This window comes from Mytilus edulis, chromosome 3, assembly GCF_963676685.1.
Source record: "Mytilus edulis chromosome 3, xbMytEdul2.2, whole genome shotgun sequence".
NCBI lineage: Eukaryota > Metazoa > Mollusca > Bivalvia > Mytilida > Mytilidae > Mytilus > Mytilus edulis.
In genome coordinates this window covers 19,121,881-19,140,538 of record NC_092346.1, presented here as the reverse complement: position 1 = coordinate 19,140,538, position 18,658 = coordinate 19,121,881, and the positions used below count along the sequence as shown (strand labels likewise).

General features: G+C 34.6%; 1 protein-coding gene across 2 annotated transcripts in view; it reads right to left on the bottom strand.

Annotated features, from left to right (window-relative positions):
* LOC139515970 (uncharacterized) overlaps positions 1–18,658 on the bottom strand; it is a 104,137-nt gene that overhangs the window by 83,151 nt on the left and 2,328 nt on the right. The window contains exons 5-21 of one of the 2 annotated variants that reach the window (XM_071305760.1): positions 18,489–18,641; positions 18,123–18,318; positions 17,537–17,789; positions 16,997–17,162; positions 16,534–16,707; positions 16,252–16,398; positions 15,316–15,885; positions 14,738–15,081; positions 14,002–14,184; positions 13,417–13,678; positions 13,049–13,196; positions 12,560–12,808; positions 11,972–12,229; positions 11,514–11,748; positions 10,945–11,161; positions 620–10,738; positions 4–339 (exon numbers count right to left, since the gene is read on the bottom strand). In XM_071305760.1, coding sequence (XP_071161861.1) covers positions 4–339; positions 620–10,738; positions 10,945–11,161; positions 11,514–11,748; positions 11,972–12,229; positions 12,560–12,808; positions 13,049–13,196; positions 13,417–13,678; positions 14,002–14,184; positions 14,738–15,081; positions 15,316–15,885; positions 16,252–16,398; positions 16,534–16,707; positions 16,997–17,162; positions 17,537–17,789; positions 18,123–18,318; positions 18,489–18,641 — 14,010 coding nt within the window. The remainder of the gene's footprint in view (positions 1–3; positions 340–619; positions 10,739–10,944; positions 11,162–11,513; positions 11,749–11,971; positions 12,230–12,559; positions 12,809–13,048; positions 13,197–13,416; positions 13,679–14,001; positions 14,185–14,737; positions 15,082–15,315; positions 15,886–16,251; positions 16,399–16,533; positions 16,708–16,996; positions 17,163–17,536; positions 17,790–18,122; positions 18,319–18,488; positions 18,642–18,658) is intronic. The other variant, XM_071305761.1, reaches the window with a different exon arrangement.

The following is an 18,658-nucleotide window of genomic DNA, read 5'->3' as shown; positions in this document are numbered from 1 at the left end:
TACATCCATCTTGATGCTCTTCTTTAAGCTATCGATTTCTCCCATTATTCCAAAGTTCTTTGCCATTTTGTTTGCTGTTTGGTATTTAACATCGACAGAAGCCATCTTTTTGTAAACTGATGATTCTAGGAGTGAAGTTACCTCAACGTCAATAGTAGTATACGGATGTTTGATTCCTAGGTTAAAGCTGTAGTTGGTGTCAGTACCGGATGAAAGATCTTCCAGTCGTGAGGAAAGGATGAGTGTCTTCCTTGAATCTTTGGAATACTGGAATGCAGTTTTACCATCAAACAGAACAGATCCCTTGTTGAATTTCACGTTGGAATCAAGCTTAACATCCTATTTATAAAAAAGTAAATGAATATCGGTTAATGTTTAAAAAAATTTGAGACTTATCCATACAGTATATATTAAATAGAATAGGTTTTTTTGTTTTTTTTAATAACCAGAATAAAACGTTGTTTAATTTAACATTCATCGATAAGAAAAAGATTCTTTATACAAGGTTTTTTTTCAACTTTATCATCAGGGGCGGTAAGGAAAGTACGATTACAGAAATTGAACAATTCAATTTGTCATTGATTAAGTTACAAGAAAGTTACTTAAAATATCTCATTACCTGTCCAATACTTGGCATTTCTAGAACAACATTGGCATCTACACCATTTTCACTTGGAGTTATATCCCCTTTAACAGATACTTTCTTTGTCTGGTCACCATCAGCATCCCAGAAGAAGGCACCAGTTACCATTTTAGATCCAAGACGGTTCTGAATTGCGTTTGTAAACATGATAGATCTGTTTGGGAAACGAAATTTCATACTAGTATCTCTGTCATCATTGCCGTGTTTACAATTATAGGTATATCCAAATACATTGGCATCATCTATGTTAACATCAAGCGAAATTAAGTTATGACTTGTTGAACGTTTTAATTCTCCTCTAAATCCGATGGTTTTTGATGGATGTACAAATCTAAGTGCTAAGTTACACTTATTATTGCTATGACTATAAAAGACTTCCATGTTCATATTGCTGTCTGTTTTGTCTGTATTCCAGTTTAAGCTGATATCACTGTTTATCTTTTCGGCTTCCATGTGACCTCCGATTCTGAAGTTCATAGGTCTAGGGTGTCTTGTTACTATGGATACTGTGTGATACTCAATATTTGAATAAGATGTGTCAATATCTAGTAGGGGTTTCCCGTTGTATTCCAAGAAGACCGATTGCATGTAGTTACCAGTGGAATATTTATGTCCCATATTGACAGTTATAGTTTTAAGGGCTTCGAAAGGTGTAGAAATTGACATGGATGTCTTGATATGCTTTCCACTAGATATCCCCGAAACATCACATGAAACATCAAATGAAATGGTCTTTTCTCTATTCCACGAGGTTTCAACATGTGTTTGGTATTCATTTCTGTTTTTCTTGTTGACCAATGAAACACTCAATCGTTCGAAGGACTTAAACCCTGTGGTAAGAATTGCAGTGGTTTCCATGTCCAAAAGAGAATCGTAACGGATATGTACTTCGGAATTGATTGGTTTAATCAAAGGAGTTACAACTTCGACTGTGGCGCGCAAATCTTTGATGTCTCCTGTACATGACAGATTGATCTCGGAAGATTCAAGTCCATTAAATGGAGTCTTCAGCTCGATTCTAGTTGTCATTGGTCTGCTTTCTAAGTCTACTAAACCAGATAGTTTAACTGATTTCTTATTCATCTCAAAAGAAGTGTCTAAACTATAGATCATATTTTGTCTTTCTAAGTTTCCCTTAAGAGACAATGATCGTATTGATTGAAACGGAGTCCTGACATCCATGTTGATCGATCTTGGTGACAGTTTAATATCACCAGTAATTTGAATTCCAGTTGAGCATTCGTAGTTCGAAAATACAGATAAAACCTGGTCAGTCCCGTGCCTGTATACCCATCTCATCAACTCATGTCCTTTCACTGGAGTTTTTACTTCGGCTTTTATATCCATCTTTCTGAAGTTCTGGTTGAGATAATTAAGACTCATTTCGTAAACCTTTTCAGGGGAAAGTGCAACAACAGCTGATGTGCTGACAAAATTTGATTTACGAATATTCTTGATCGTAGCTGACATTGATTTAGTTGATTTGAAAGGTGTTTCTACCTTAACCGATGCCTCATAAGATGGTTGACTTTTAAATATGGTTTCTACAGAGATTTCATCGTTATCAATTTTTCCACTTATTTTAGAAGTGAAATCGCTGAAGCTTCTTCCACTTTTTAATTCTAATTCAGCTGTTTTTGTGAAACCAGCAATGTTGATATTTAAGGTTGATTTTACTTCTCCCATTTGCCTGCCTTGAATGTTGGTCAAAGTGTTCAATGAAATTTGGTTGTTACTTCCAACGGAGGCACTGAACGAGGATGAAGACTTTGTTAAACTTCCAGAGATGTCATACTTGATGTCAATGTCTTCTAAAATTGTTGTTTTCAGTTCTAGACTTCCTTGTATATTTCTGGTTGAGGAGATATGCTCAAAACTAAGGTCATACATGTTTTGACCTTCAATAGCGAAATCAGATGTGAGACGAAAGTTTGAAGGATTATTGTTGAAAACTACGTTCATTGACATTTCGGTTAATCCACTGACTGGAGTTTTGATATTAATTTTTCCATTGAATGGTGAAGTCTTATCAAAAACTGCATTAAATTCTACATTGTTAGATCCAACGTTTCCATTGACTTGTGCAGTAATTGTATCCCTGTCAGTTTCGTATAAGAAATTGGCTGCAATCTTCTCGTATCCTGCAACTGGAGTCTCTAGTGTCATTTTGGCGTCAATTCCATTGTATGTAACAATTGAAATTCCCCCATTGACATTTTTAGAGTTGTATACAGCATTTAAATTCGCGACAAATTGGTTTTCTCCCATTCTTCTTGTCAGGCTGAAACTGCTGTCGTGGATGGTTTTTCCTGCGAGTTTAATCAGTAATGAACCAATTAGATTGTTACGGTTTATTTTGGCAGAAGACATTAGTTCAATGTTGTCAGTTAGTGGAGAACTGGCAGATACCTTAACCTTGTATTCATCAGAGTACTCAACAAGCAGGTCAATAGATCCTTTCTGGTTGTCGACTGATATTTCAACTGCAGAACCTAATTTGGAATCAGTCATGATCATATTGAATTTCGAAGTCATAACATGGGTCTTCTCGCCATATGATAGTTCTACATTTGAGCTAAATCTTTGAACTGTTCCTTCTAAAGATATTTTCACAAATGCATCTTTGGTGAATGGTGATTTGAAAGTCATTTGAGCGTTCTTGTTGTCTTTTAAGTCATATGAACCGTCAAACGACATTTCTTTGCCGTTATAGGACGCAGAGATAGCAGTTGAAAGTTTCTTCATTTCACCAGTTGTTTTATGTCTTATATTTACTTCATATTGACGAGAGCCTTTGTGGTCCAGCTGGAGTTGGGCAGTGAAATCTTTTGGTTCTCCGTTGTATTTAACAATTGTGGTAATGTCCTCGTTCCATGGTGATTTAACAGTCATGGTTCCATCAATTCCAGATGATGTTTCAATAGAAATGTCTCCGGATACTGTTTCGTCATTGTAACTTGCCTCAGTATTTGCCTGGATACTTGTTGGTTTCTTGATCAACTTGTAGCTTACTCTTGCGTTATGTTGCAAAGCGCCATTGTAGGTAATTTGAACAAAAGACAAACAGTTTTTCAAGTTACCGTTGCGGGCAATCTCAATGATAACGTCATCATACATTGGTGTTTTCAAGGTGATCTTTCCAACAATGTCTTTTCTAGAATCAAGAGTTACCTCAGCGGAAGCTATTTTGTCATTATACTTCACCGAAGCCAGTGTTAAGAACTTTCTGACTGTTCCATCCAACCTAAATGAAACACTGGCATCGTGCTTCAAAGAACCACTGTATGTAATTTTAAGACAGGTTTTGAAATTTTGTATAGATCCCTCATTTGAAAAAGCTACAATGATTTCATTTGTCCATGGTGTTGTGACTGTTATTCTGCCTTCAAGAATGTTTGTGGTATCAAAACTGACGGCAGTAGAGGCCATTTTGTTGTTGTAGGTAAAAACTGATTTAGTTGTAAACTTCACCAATGTTCCATCCATATTAAAGGTAAGACTGGCATCATGCTGCAATTCTCCACTGTAAGTAACTTTGAGACAGGTTTTGAAATTATTCATCGTTTTTTCGTGTGAGACGGCCACAATCATATCCTCGGTAAATGGCGATTTCAATGTAATTTTCCCTTCAATATCCTTGGTAGCATCAAAACTAACATCGAAGGATACTATTTTGCTGTTATACATTAAAGATGATTTTGTTCCAAACCGCATCATTGATCCATCGAAGTTAAATTTAAGGCTGGCATCATGTTGTAACTGTCCTTTGTATGTGACTTTGAGACAAGTTTTGAAATTCCTTAAGGATCCTTCGTTAGAAACTGCCACAATTATGTCATCTGTAATAGGAGTTTTTAATTCTAATTTACCTTCAATGTCTTTAATAGCATCAAATACAATTTCGCCTGATGTGGTTTTACCATTGTATGTTAAAGCGCCTTTAGTGTTAAAATTCATCATTGATCCGGCATGATTGAATGTTATGAGAACATCGTGTTTCATTGATCCACTGTAAGTAATTTTGGCAATGCTCCTGAATGTCAGTGGTGTTCCATCATGGGAGAAAGTAACAATTATGTCATCCGTCATAGGTGACTTCAATGTCACTGTTCCTGTTATGTCACTAGTAGCATCAAAGGAAATGTCAGCAGATACTCTCTTGCCATTATAACTAATCTGACCATTAGAAGAGAACTTCTTAAATGACCCATCGTGGTTAAATGATGCCCGAATATCATGGGATATCTTTCCGTATGACATCGAAGCAGCTGATGTAAAAGCAGTTGGTATCTGACCTTGATGGTTGAAGGATAGGAGGAAATCGGACGAAAATGGTGTTTTCAATGATAATTGTCCATTTAGTCTTCTCAGTGACTGGAATTGGATTTCTGCCATTATTTTCTGGTTATTGTAATTAGCCTCTCCTGCAGATTTGAAGCTTCTCATTCCACCTTCAAAGTCAACCTTTCCTGAAACTGATTTTCCATTGTAGGTTACTTGTGCATTTGTCTTCAGAGATTTTCTTTCCTTGACGACAGTGAAGGTGACTTCTAATTCGTGTTGTTTAGCTCCACTGTATGTTAACTGAGAAAGTGATCGGAAGTCTTTGAAATCGTAGTTAGAAGATGTAGCAAAGATCACATCATTTGAAAATGGAGTTTTGAGGGTGGTGTCAATTTGTACTCCATTGGTCAAATCAGTTGTTATTTGTGCACTAATTTTATCATATCCATATGATACATCAGAAGAAGATTTGAAACTGTTCAATGCACCATCATGGTTCATTCGGATGACAAAGTCTTTAGTAAATGGAGTTTTCATAGACCCTCTAATGTCAAGACGATCATTCACAATGACTGTCAGATCAGCTTCAGCCATTTTTTCGTTAACTGTCACTTCGCTGTGGCTATCAAAGTTTTTAGTGGTGCCAGAAAATCTAATGGATACATCAGCATTTCGTAGTTCAGCAAACGGTGTTCGGAGTGTGACAGATGCCTTTGTTACGTCATCAGATGAAATAGTTATGTCAGTCGTAATCTTCTGTTCGTTGATTCCAGCTTCAATGTTACCGTTCATTTTATTCATCGGTCCAGTTTTAGAATATACCATATACATCGTCTTTGCAGAATCAAATGGAGTTGAAATAGAAATTCTTCCTGAGACATCCGATTTGGTTTCCATTTGTGTCTCAACAATGATCTTGTCTTTTCCAAGTGATGCCTGTATGGTTGCTTTATTGTTGAATATAACTCCCTCGTATTCAAAAGTTGCTGCCATTTTTGGTACCTTCAATGCTTTGATGGAGACAGTTCCAAATGTTTGTCCTCTCTGACTGAACAAAGCATCAAAATCTAAAATGGTCTGTTTACCATATGCAATGTTTGAAGATGATTTCATTTTTCCCTCAGTGCTATGCATAATTGTAGCTTTTACAGTTTCTGTATAGGGTGTCTGCAATGTCAATTGTCCTTCTACACCACTGAGTGAGTTAAATGAGACATCAGTGACACTCTTCTTCTTATTGAAAAGAATATTTGCTCGTGAACGGAAATTGTTTAAGCTTCCACTATGAGTAAAGGAAAGATCGGTTTCTTGATAGCCGACAATGGGTGTTGATATTTTCATCTCTGCTGATAGTTGACCTACAGTCTTCAAATTGATCTGAGCCGAGTACTTATCTTTGTTTGCTGCCAAATCCATCTTTGTACTGAATTCTGATAATGAACCAGTGTGTGAGAAGGAACCTGCCATCTTTTCATATTTCTTGAATGGAGTCTTTATGGAAATATCAACACTTCTTGTTGGTTTGTTTATTAAGATATCTGCAGATATTGTATCTTTCTTGAAGTATGTTATTTCAGCATGAGACTTTATCTTGCTGTCTGATTTTTGATGTGACAAAGATGCCTTGACATTTTTGTAGCCAACAAAAGGTGTCTGTGCGGCCAACAGAATATCAATGGCTGGATTAATTGCAAATCGTATGTCTGCAGCGACCATGTCTTGTTTACCTCGACCTATCTCAGCATGGCATTTAAAATTAGAAAGTGTTCCTTCGTGCGATACAGCAGCATTCATTTTCTTCCAACCGGCAACTGGAGTTTCTACACTTGCTTCCCAGTTGAATTTAGACCCTATGGATGTTTTCATGTTGGCTTTAACAACGTCTTTTCCTTTTTTAATATTGGCATCACACTTGAAGCTCTTCCATGTTCCTTCGTGTTTCACGTTGGCAATGACTTTCTTATATCCTTTAAACGGAGAAACAAACATAAATGTAGCTTTCATTACTTTAGCCAGACGGAAATTAAAGTCGGTACTGATTTTCTGTTTCTTGCTGTAGATTAGGTTCATCTTGTTTCTGAAGCTTTTCAGATTTCCCTTGTGAATAAGAGTCATGGTAATATCCTCAAACATTGGTGCAGACAATTTCACGGATCCCTTGGTACGTTTTCCAGAAATAAGTGCTACATCGGCAGAGGCTGGAGTCATTTTACCGTAAGCATATTGAACATGAGATTTAAGATTCCTCAAGGACCCTGTATGATGGAAAGATGCTTTAAAGTCATCCATGAACGCTGATTTGACTGTAAAAGATCCTTGCATTTTAGCCAAATTTTTAAAGATTACTTCGATTTGATGTGGTTCGCCCTTCTTGTATTGCGCTTTGACGAGAGAATTGAATTGTTTCATGCTTCCTTTATGGTTTATCTCCAAAGATATTTTGTCCATAGATGGACACTTGTATGACACAGATGACTTAAAGTTAGCTTTATTATTAAATGCTATATCCAATATGTGTTTCTGGTTGCCCTGGTACTGTAGTTCACCGTGTGTCTCCATTGACGGATATTTTCCTTGATGATAGACTGACAGACTTACTGGTTTGTTGTATGGACTTTTGACGGTGATGGAAGCGTCTTTCCTTTCGGCGTTTTTAACGGAAGTGTCTATAGAATATATATTTCCTTTAGGATATTCGATTCCTACAGAAGATGAAATGCCTTTGTCGTCATTTGTGTGTTTTATTGAAGCAGATGCATGTTGAAATTTGGCGAATGGAGTTTGAATTTCAAAAGTTGCATCAATGTTATCCAAATCCATTGTGTGACTTGATTTGACACTGATATATTTAGCTGGAAGGTATTCTATATTAGCAACTGTTCTTGTGGATCCGCTACTTCTTTGACTAGAGACGGTTATCTGACTATATGGAATGGCCTCGAATGGGGTTTCAATGCGGAAGTTACCATCGAATCCACCATTTGTATTTACGGCACTGGAGATTAAGAACTTCTTTGTGATTGGTTCTGCTTCAATGCTGCTTAAAAGAGAGAAAGATCGTAAGTCTCCTTTAGCTTCTATTACAGAGTTAATTGTTTTCATGGATTCGTATGGTGTAGCAAGAGCTGTTGTGAACACAAAGGCATCATTCCAACGGAATCGGTTTTCCAATGATATTTCTTTTCCGTTATCGTATCTCAGCGAGCCCGAAGTCACAATTACTTCAGCTTGATTCTTCTGCTTAATATCAACAATAATATCCTTTGTAAAGGGTGTTGATGTCTTCAAGAAACCAGCTGGGTATCCAGACGTCATGTCGACCATACCATTAACGCTTATTCTTTTCTTATCCATTTTCAGACTGACTGACCCCTCTTTCTTGATACCAGATTTATAGTTGATGTCAGCGACGTATTTTGTTCCTTTAGGACAGGTGTAGGTCATCTCAGATTTTAGGGCGTTATTTCGAGTTACATGTTTAACTGATGCTGACATTGTTTGCATATCATGGAAGGGAGTTTTTATGTCTAAACTGCCTTCAACGTGATCTTTCTGCACCATGTAGCTTGATTTCATGATTATTTCTCGTCTTGGGAGATATTCAATAACTAGATCTGATGATGTCATTCTAGAAGTGGGTTTAGAAACCAAACTTATTTGACTGTATGGTATTTGTTGGAATGGAGTTTCCAAACGAATGTTTCCATTGAGCCCATTGACAGAGTTCCATTCTGATGTCATCTGGATTGGTCTAAAAGTAGGTTCAATTTCTAAACTTGCGACTGTTTTGAAAGCAGTTATACCTCCATCAAACTTGAGTAATGTTTCAAATTTCCTGACTGACTCTATTGGTGTTACAACTGATATCTTGACAATTTTTGTGTTGTCCCATCTGAATCTGTTTTCCATGGCAATAACTTCAGTTTTTCCATACTCAATAGACGATGAAATGATCTGTTCCCCATCAATTGCTCGATCAATACTTAGTACAATAGGTTTGGTAAATGGTGACCTAAATTTAAGTTTACCGTTTTGGCTGTTCTGCTGACGATCAAAGGTTCCACTTGCATCGATTTCATTATCATTCAACTTCATATTAATTTGTCCTGACATTGGAAAACGGGCATATTCAGATATAATTGAAGTTTCAAAAGCGATATCAGACATTTTGAAAGACTGTTTTGACATCACCTTGCCAGCTTCTCTCTTGTAGTCTACATGACCAGACATCATAACGTTACTATTAATAGATACGGTTGCTGAACTGTCTATCAATGATGGTCTGTGTTGATGGTCAACACGCAGAAGGATATCGTCCATAAGTGGAGATTTAATCTTCAGGTTAAATGATACTCCCCCTTCACTCAATGTTATGGCTTGTCTTCCATTTACGTCCAATTCATAGGATTTACCATTAATATTTGACTGCATTTTAGAAATGAGTTCATTGCTGGTAATGCTGTGATCCCAATTTGCATCATATTTGTTGTTTGGTAGATTAAAGACAATTTTTCCTTTATTCTTCAGTCCTCCTTTTGTAAATCTGTGATTCATTTGACCTTCATACTGATATACTTTGCCATTGTGCTCCATTGCTAAAGCGTTCTGATATTTGTTGTCTGTAGTTTTATGGTGGAAGCTTACAGAAGCTGTTCTCAAGCTGGATAATGACGATTTTACACTAATTACACCGTTTACATCCTGGTCTTCGTTACTATAGTTAATATCAACTTTTACTTTCTCGTTGTTGAGTTCAGTTTTCAGCATACTTTTTACCTTTCCGTTGTATTCATGGTCCACTTCTACTGAGGACATTTGGAAGCCCTTGAATGGAGTTTTAACTGTAACAATTCCATGAAATTTATTGGCATTGAATGGTTTGTCCAAATTTACTAAAATTCCAATTTTGTTTGATTTCTGCCATGAGATATCCATTGAGTTCTGATATTGTTTGGTAGTTGACATCAAATCATAATTCATTTGTACTAATCCAGTGACCGGTGTCTGCATTCTAAGGGTTCCAGCTTTTCCTTCATCTTTGTTTTTTAGATTAAGATCTAAAGCTATTTCCTCTTTCCCTCCCACAAAGATATCAAAATGGCCCTGTGTATTTATATCAACTATATGATTATAACTCGATAAGACACTAGTAAATGGGTTGACATGTTCTAGTCTAGCGTTTACATCCATGGAGTTTTTGTATGTCAAATCTCCTACAAACTTTATTCTTTTTGATTCATCTTTATCAGCATCCCACTTAACATCAAATACTCCGGTATACTGAGGATTGTTATTCATTGCTTCAATTTCAGCTGTCACGCGTCTGCTGTTAACCTTCACATCACCAGACATCTTGATCAAGGTCTTTGGTTTGTATTGAGAAGTAAATGCCAAAATATATGATTTTCCAATCTGTGCTCCTACTTTGAAATCCCTAGGGCTCCTGTTTAGCTGACCAGCAATGGTAAAAGGTTTTCTTTCTGGTAGTGTTACATCATTGGATATTTCGAATTCAATATTTGACATGCTCTTGATGGCAGATTTTATCGTTGTTCTTTGTTTACCGATAGTGGCAGCGAAGTCGTTGGTATATTTTTGGTTGTTCTGTTGGATGAAGACATTTGACATGGAAAGGGATTTCTCATTCAATGAAAGTGAAATTCCACCAGAAACAGATGTCAATTTCTTTGATTTGTTTTTCAGGAAGACTGATGTGCTCAAGGTGTGTTTCTTACCAACTGACACCGAAATGCTGGTATCCAGTGCCTTTTTGGTATGAATGTGACTTCCCTTTATCTTCAGGTCTGTTGCCTAGAAAACAAAATATTTGGTACCATATAGACATCGTTCTTCAAAACAAAATCAGATTACATATAATCTTTCTATTTTATTCTTTAATGTAGACTTACTTAAAGGCTTCATTGACCGAATATTTTTTGTGACGTTTAAGACAATAATATTCTGTATTTTAAACATAGAATATCAGCCGTACATTGCAAAGTGTTGTTATAACTTACTGATTCAGGGTGTTGCAGTTGTGCGCTGACTCTGACATCGCTTGCTCGCCATGCTAACGTGTGTTTTACTGTTGATGAAAAGCTAATCTGTTTGTTCATATCTTTCTTATTGGCACCATACTTGACATTGAAGTTGCTAGTGGTCAGTTTAGCGTTGGTCAAAAAATTCATTCCAAGGTTAAGGTTCAAATGTGACATTTTCTTCAAAGTCAAAACACTGTAAAGAAATACAAAGAGACTCTTAAATATATGTACATTGTTTGATACTATTACAAAATTGTCTAATCAATTAAAGCGATGGCTAAATATTTCAACAATGATATTGTAAATAAACTCATCATAGATACCAGGACTAAATTTAGTATATACGCCAGACGCGCTTTACGTCTACAAAAGACTCATCAGTGACGCTCGAATCCAAAAAAGTTAAAAAGGCCAAATAAAGTACGAAGTGGAAGAGCATTGAGGACCAAAATTCCTAAAAGATTTGCCATGTTTTTAGGCTACTTATGTTTATTTTCTGACTATGTTTGACTTATGGATACTCTAGTAAATAAAATAACACTGACCCATTGCCTTTGATTGATGTAGCTTTCTTTGTTGATTTCATGACAATCTTGCTGTTCATGGTAACCTTATCACGGGCAACACGTGGTATGATATAATCAAACGTGGTTCTGGTTATAATAGATGTAGGTCGAATCATAATGTTGGATCTGCCTTTAGTAGTCAGAATTGGAGATTGGATGTTCATTTTTGTCTGATAACGGGCTTGCTTTGCGTTTCCTGTATCTCTTAATTGAACTGAAAACAAAAATCATATTTAAAAATGACATCAACAAAAGTGGAAAGTTTGGCCCTAATTATAAACAACCAAATGTCACCAAAACAAATTCTATTATCTGTTTTAAATTAAGTTGAATACCAACAAGTTTATTCATCCTTTAAATCTAAATACATTTTGTAATATACTCTTAAACAAAGAGAGATAAATGGAATAAAAATAGAAAAGAATAATTCTACTTACCAAAATATTTCATTGGAGAACGTGTCAATCCGGTAACAGTCAGGTCAACCTTTGCAGCTTTTTTATATTTAATTTCCACTGAACCGCCAAGACCCATCAACAGTTTTGCTGGGGTTTTAACTGAGATAAATGGACTATATCTCAAAGATTTTTTAGTTACTAGTGTCTGCATTCTTGTCTCGAAACTATATTCTTCTTTTTTGTCCATTGTAAAACTGCCCTTGATGGATTTTATAACCTTCTTGTTTAGCATGCTCACTACAAATAAAACAGCAAAAACCATATAGTTAAACTTCTCTTTTTTTTTATAGAATTAAGTATATCACTTAAATTAAAAATATGTATACGTAAATTATGAAGAAAATAAACAAAACTAAAACTGTGCCCATAATAGATTTTGTATACATCAAAGCATTTAGTTGCTGGTTTTTTTGCATTTAAAGTATATCGAATCATTGAATTTCATAAAAGAGATGTACTTCTGTAAACCTGGCATGCTGATTCTTTTTGATTTATTGTTTATTTATTTTGGTATTCTTTGCAAGGGGATGTGACTTTAACTTCTATGACTATTGATGTTTAACTCACATCTCATGTTGATTGGTTCTTTTGAAACTCCACGAATGGCAAATGCAGAATCCAAAGTTGTTCCCGCCAAATATTCAATAGTTCCATCAAGTTTGATGTTATCCTTCTTTGGAATGACTATTTCTACAGATGGTGTATATATCATTTTAGAAGACTTCTTCTTACTAGCTAAAGCTGCATTGACTGAGTATTCTGATTGGTCAATAAGTAATTTACCATTTAATTGTCTTTGTTTGGTATCGACAGCTCCTATAAAATAGATTACTTTTTTGTAAAAAGTATTAACAAAAGTATTTATCTCTTAAATAAATAAAAAAGGAAGAAGTCCATAATACCTGATAAATATAATGTTATTTAAGATTTAAAACTTTAAAATCATGACTTGATACTAAATTAAATTTTACTGTGAAAATTGATAGCATTGTCAATAACAAATAATATTGAAGGTATTGACATAAAATACATAATTCCTTATATATTAAAAGTTACCATTGAAGGTGGCCTTTTTCCATGGTGACAGCATCATCATTTCTATATCATGCTTCTTCATATTCAGATTGAAACCGAGTCTCATTTCTCTATCAACCTTTGACCCTGGTGTGTTAAATCCTACATTGGCAATCACTACAGATTTTGTCTAAAATAAATTATAAAAATAAAACCATTATACCTCACGTCAGAAAAAAAAAGGAATAATGATATATATATTTATATTCCTGTTATGATATATATGAGTGGTTGAAGTATTATTACCTAATTGAAAAATAAGACTAACATTCAGTGATCAAAAATAAATTCATAATTTTTAAACATTAGTCTTAAGCAAAAAAGTAAGCTGTAAAAAAAAAGGTAATTACCTTTCCAAATTTATACTCCATTTTGTAACTAGTATGGCTGTCTCTCTTGTACAGTGTAACACCAGCTGTCAATGGTCCAGTTAGAGGGAAATATGGAGAATCAGCTTTTAAAGAAGCATTAGGATAGGAAATTTCGCCACAGAGTTCAAGTCCAGTCACGTGGGAAAGGTCATCTCCTGTGCATAGTTTCTTTGTTTGTCTGTTTTGTGTTATCATCTTTTGTTCACGGGTCTCATCACGATGAACAGTAAAGAATGAAGTTCTGCAAAAAGAGATAACCATTACCATACTATAAAGTATGCAAGGTTTATATGGATAAGAGACTGCATTCCCTTTTCTTCCTTTTAGATTAATAAAAAATGTAACAGATAGAAAAGAACAGAACAGTCAATTATTCTAAAAAAAAAACATGCTGTTGATATGGAAAGAGGTAAATTAAGGTTGTCATTCGAGTGAATTATATCAAGATAACTTCATAAACAGCACGGAAACTAAACCATTTAAAAAAACCCAGACTGGTTATATTAAGAGTAAAAGATATTTTTTATGACCGAAATAATTTATCATGAAATTTTTCATACTTACTTTGCTTCAAATATTTCTGTCTTTGCATCTGGTGTCTTCCATTCGGCACTAAAGAGTTGTCCACCTTTAATTTCCAGATGACCTTCAACAGCAGAGGCAGAGTTCACTGAGGATACCATTTTCATTCCAGCTTTAGTTACGAAGGCATCAACACTCATTAGACTTGTCACTTCCAAAGCAGCACTGAATTAAAAAGATATTTAGATTGATTAAGATACAAATTTACCTTGAAAATATGCATTTCTTAATTATGCGTACGGATATATATCTTTTCAGATCTACATTCTTTCACAACTGTGATATACTGGTTGTTTTTTTTTCGTGCGTAAAAACATGCATAGTCTTTATTTTTTTTTGTCTAGAAAAAAATTAACACCAGACTTGTTTGATTATATGTATTCACTGTTTAAAGCATTTATTATTACTTTATAGTTTGAAAAATTTGTTGGTTGATATAATTTTTGATTTCTTTGATCATGTTGATATCATCAACCACGGGATATTTATTGCGCAAAATTATGACAAATTTTGTGTTTGAATGAATAGCGGAGACAATCATAAAACTCCATTCAAACTATTGTTGTTGACTGATATGTGCTTATTTGGTTAATGACTTTCCTGATGTTTCAGTTTGTATTTCAAGCTGACATTTGGCTTTGGTTTTTTTTTTATTTTTGCGTCTTTTGTTTTGGTTGATCTTAATACTAAAATTGTGTATCTGAGTATTTAATATTACCTTGGTCGAATTTTTCCATCGATGGAAACTGTCATGGGATTTGACTGAATTTGTCTAAGGTCCATTTTACCGGAAGCTTGAAGGTCAATTGTAGCACTTCCGTCTAAACTTATGTTAAGTGGGAAACCAGCCATTGTTGGAATTATGAGACTGGTATCTAGAAACATGAAGCTCTGTGTGAAAGAATAGTCTTGCTCTTTAGCCAGATTGATGATAAAATCCAGAATGTTGAAGTTTTGTCCTTCAATCAGACTTTTGATATCGTCGGTGTTGATGTACTGTAGTTCATTGCCAAATATTCTCAAATACATGCTCCCTTTGAACTCTTCCATTGTTGATCCAAACTAAAAAACGCCAAAAATTCAAAATTTATTATTGAAGTTTCTGTATTAATTAAATATACTTGAACTTATAAGATGAAAAGGACGAAAAGTGGTTATTTCATATAAGTATTGGTTTTTGAATAAAACGATTAGACACTTAATGTATAACAAACAAAATATGAATAAAGGCAAATGTGAATGGATTTTAAATACAATATGAAAAGAACGATAACTTCTGTCAATCTATTTGCTCACCTCCTCATTCAGTTTATCCATTGCTTTGTTGCTAATTCCTTTCACTGATTGTTTGACAACATCCTTTGACTTGCCAAAATATCCTTCGGGTCCAAAGTATGATTCTAGGAAATACTCTAGTCCCTCTACTCTTCCTCCAAACTCAAACAGGTTAACAGAGTGACCAAAAAGGTCAACGGTGAGGTTTGTCATGGCTGATCTGGGAAGGAAAGACTTAGAAGACCAAATGAGATTGCTATCAATTGCTGCACCTGTGTTCAACTTTTCTAGGAAAAATGAAGCTTCATAGTTTCTGGAATACTTCATTTTTTCTAAGTTGAATTCTTTCTTCAGTATGTCATTAGATAAAATAGATTTTATGCTTTGTTTCAGTGGACTTGATGTTTCCATTAGATTTGTAAGGTGAGTCCAGACGAAGGAGCCTACTTGATTTACTTCTTCTGATTCCAGTGTGGTCTGGATTTTGTTGAGGATAGACTTTGAGGGACATGTCATCAATCCAAGATAAGCAGCAATTCTTATTTCGGAATCCTCATCGCGATTTGAGTAAATTGTCATCAACTCGTTTCTCTGAAATAAAAACAAATCATATTTTGAAGAAGTATGTCTTGCATGTAAGTATGTTATTTTGCAGTAATAATACATTCGATATCTTAAATACACTATATTTTTTTTTATAGTTTTTTTCATTTTCTACCCTTAAATTAAAAGATAAATCAATTATGATATTTAATGACAGTAACATCAAAATAAAATGTTTGCACAACAGTAATCAGACGGTATGATTGTATTTATATATTGATACAATAAAGACAATTTTGATAAAAATTAAAAATACAATGTCGGCAATTTAACAAGTCAAATTATAGATTCGTTTATCATAGAGTATAGAATGTAAGATAATGAATAAGAAATAATAAATAAGTTTTTAATTACGTTTGCATCACATGCCATTCGGCGGAAAGCTTGAGCTGCAGCAAGGCGAACCTCTGTCGGATTTTCTTTTCTTGTCAAACAGCTATTGACCATTGTGATACTGCTAGAGAAACCAGCATTTCCAAAGGCACGTAAGGCGCGGATTATCTAAAACGAAACATAAAAGATAAGTGAATTATCCTATATTGAAAATACTGTTGTCTAATATGACAAATTGTATTTAAAAGTAAATTTTCCGAAGAACAATGAACATGTTTTTAAGAAATGAATGAAACTGCTTACGTTGTTAACATTGTTCTTGTCTGCATAGCATCCAACACCAATCTTGTCTTCTAAGCTGGCAACAAGGTTTACCATATCAATGTCGTTAGCACAGGAAGATGTTTTACAGTAGGTGTACACAAGTGATGAAACTGCAAGCATGGCTTGTCCGTTCTTTGTGTTAGTCAACAAAGGCTAAAACGAGAGACATGAACACCATACATTATGCTGAAACGTATCTACACACACTTACATATTTGAAAGATCCGTTACTGTCTATATGTATAAAGATATTTACGCATTTGAAAGAACCGTTATTATCATTACGTATACATATATTTACATATTTGAAAGAACCGTTAGTATTTTTACATATACATAAATTTACATATATACAAAGAACCATTACATTCTAACATCTTAAAAACGAAACCAATTCATTAAATCTTTTGTTTCAAGTGAATAATTAAAGAGTTATATATACCTTCAGTTCCAATAGCATGTCTTTTGTTGGATGTTGAATAAAAGATAGACTTGTCATCCACATATCAGCTTCAGCTCCGGTAACTTCGTCGGTATTAATCAAATGTGTCATCATTTTCAAAGAAGCTTTAGTTCCAACCATTGGAATGGCGTCAAGGAAGAATTTCCTGCAAATTATGAAAAATTTGTTTTACACTTTCAACTTTAAATAAAGCAATGGCTCTTTTGCAGTAACGGTATCAATTACTGAAGACTTCTCATCAGATTGGAAAGTTCATTGTTTTACAAATTATTGCAGAAAAAGAAAATGTCTTTATAACTCTGTCCAAATTACCGGTGTCATATTTGAAATTACGTTAAATATGAGATAATGTGGGAAAAACAACACAAAAGCTACGAGAAAGCAGAATTTGAATCATTTGACTTAACTAATTACCCGATCATGTAATATTGTACAGTACTGAAGTCGTAAATGGCAAACGCTGCAGTGAAAAAATATTACAGATACATGTATACTATATTTCCATTATATTATACATACCTGACTTTTGTATTCTTTGGACAGACTTTTCCTGAATGTACTTTCTTGTGGACACTTTCCATGCTATCGCTATCCAAAGTTTTCATAAGTCTGACAAGCTCAGTAAACTGTTTAGCTGTGGAGACTTTCACGGCATCTTTAGATAATTCGCAAAATTCTTTCAAATTGTTCACAACCTCCTTCTGTGCGTTTGCAGAATTGGTGTTGTCAAAACCATGCTCAAATGCCAGTGTTGTTCTCTTTTCAGTAGACACTAAAATTGAACATAAATACTTAATTAGGAAATTATATATGCATAGTTTGCACGTTAATGTAATAAACAAAATTGTTATTAATTAGCGTGATATCGCTTTTATGTTCTAGTCTTGATCGGGAACGGAAACACAACAGACAAATTCATCTATTGTCAAAGTTGCCATTAAGTGGTGAACAGGTCATATCAGCTCTAGTATTAAAATTGCTTTACAAGGAAACAAATGACGTTTGGACTTCGTTTATATTAGGAAGAGTTTTGTAGATAAAAAGTCCTAAGTATTCGTTTGATTCGCGATGCATGTATCAATAGTTTCTGTTGATTCAATTTCACCTTTTGTAGATCTGCTTTGACTCTCTGTAATATATTTCAATGTCTGTTTTGTTTCTGTAACAGCTCCACTGGATTCTCTGGAGAATGGTCGTAGAACATGTTGTTCTTCACAACTGCTGCTCTGAAGGATACCAGTTTTACTGATTCCCTGTTGACATTCGTGTGTGCTTTTAACCAATGGCATTGACTGGATTTCCTAGAACAATAATAAAAACAAAGTGAAAACCGTTTCAGTCACACACAGTTTTAATCTACTCAATTTGTTTAACGTGATATAATATTGTTTGAAAGTGAATTCAACTGTAGAATATGGATATTTTGCAACACCATTAATTAAAAAAAATGTGATATAGAATAATAACTTACAGATGGTACCCTGTATGGTGTTCCTTGCATGGCTGTTTTGTAACCATGACGATCTACACATCCTAATGTGTCTTTTGTCTTCTTGATTGTCATTGTGTACCACCCATTGGAAGCCAGAGAGTAATTTACATCACAGCTTCCGGTTACATCCATCTGAAAACAATTTCATA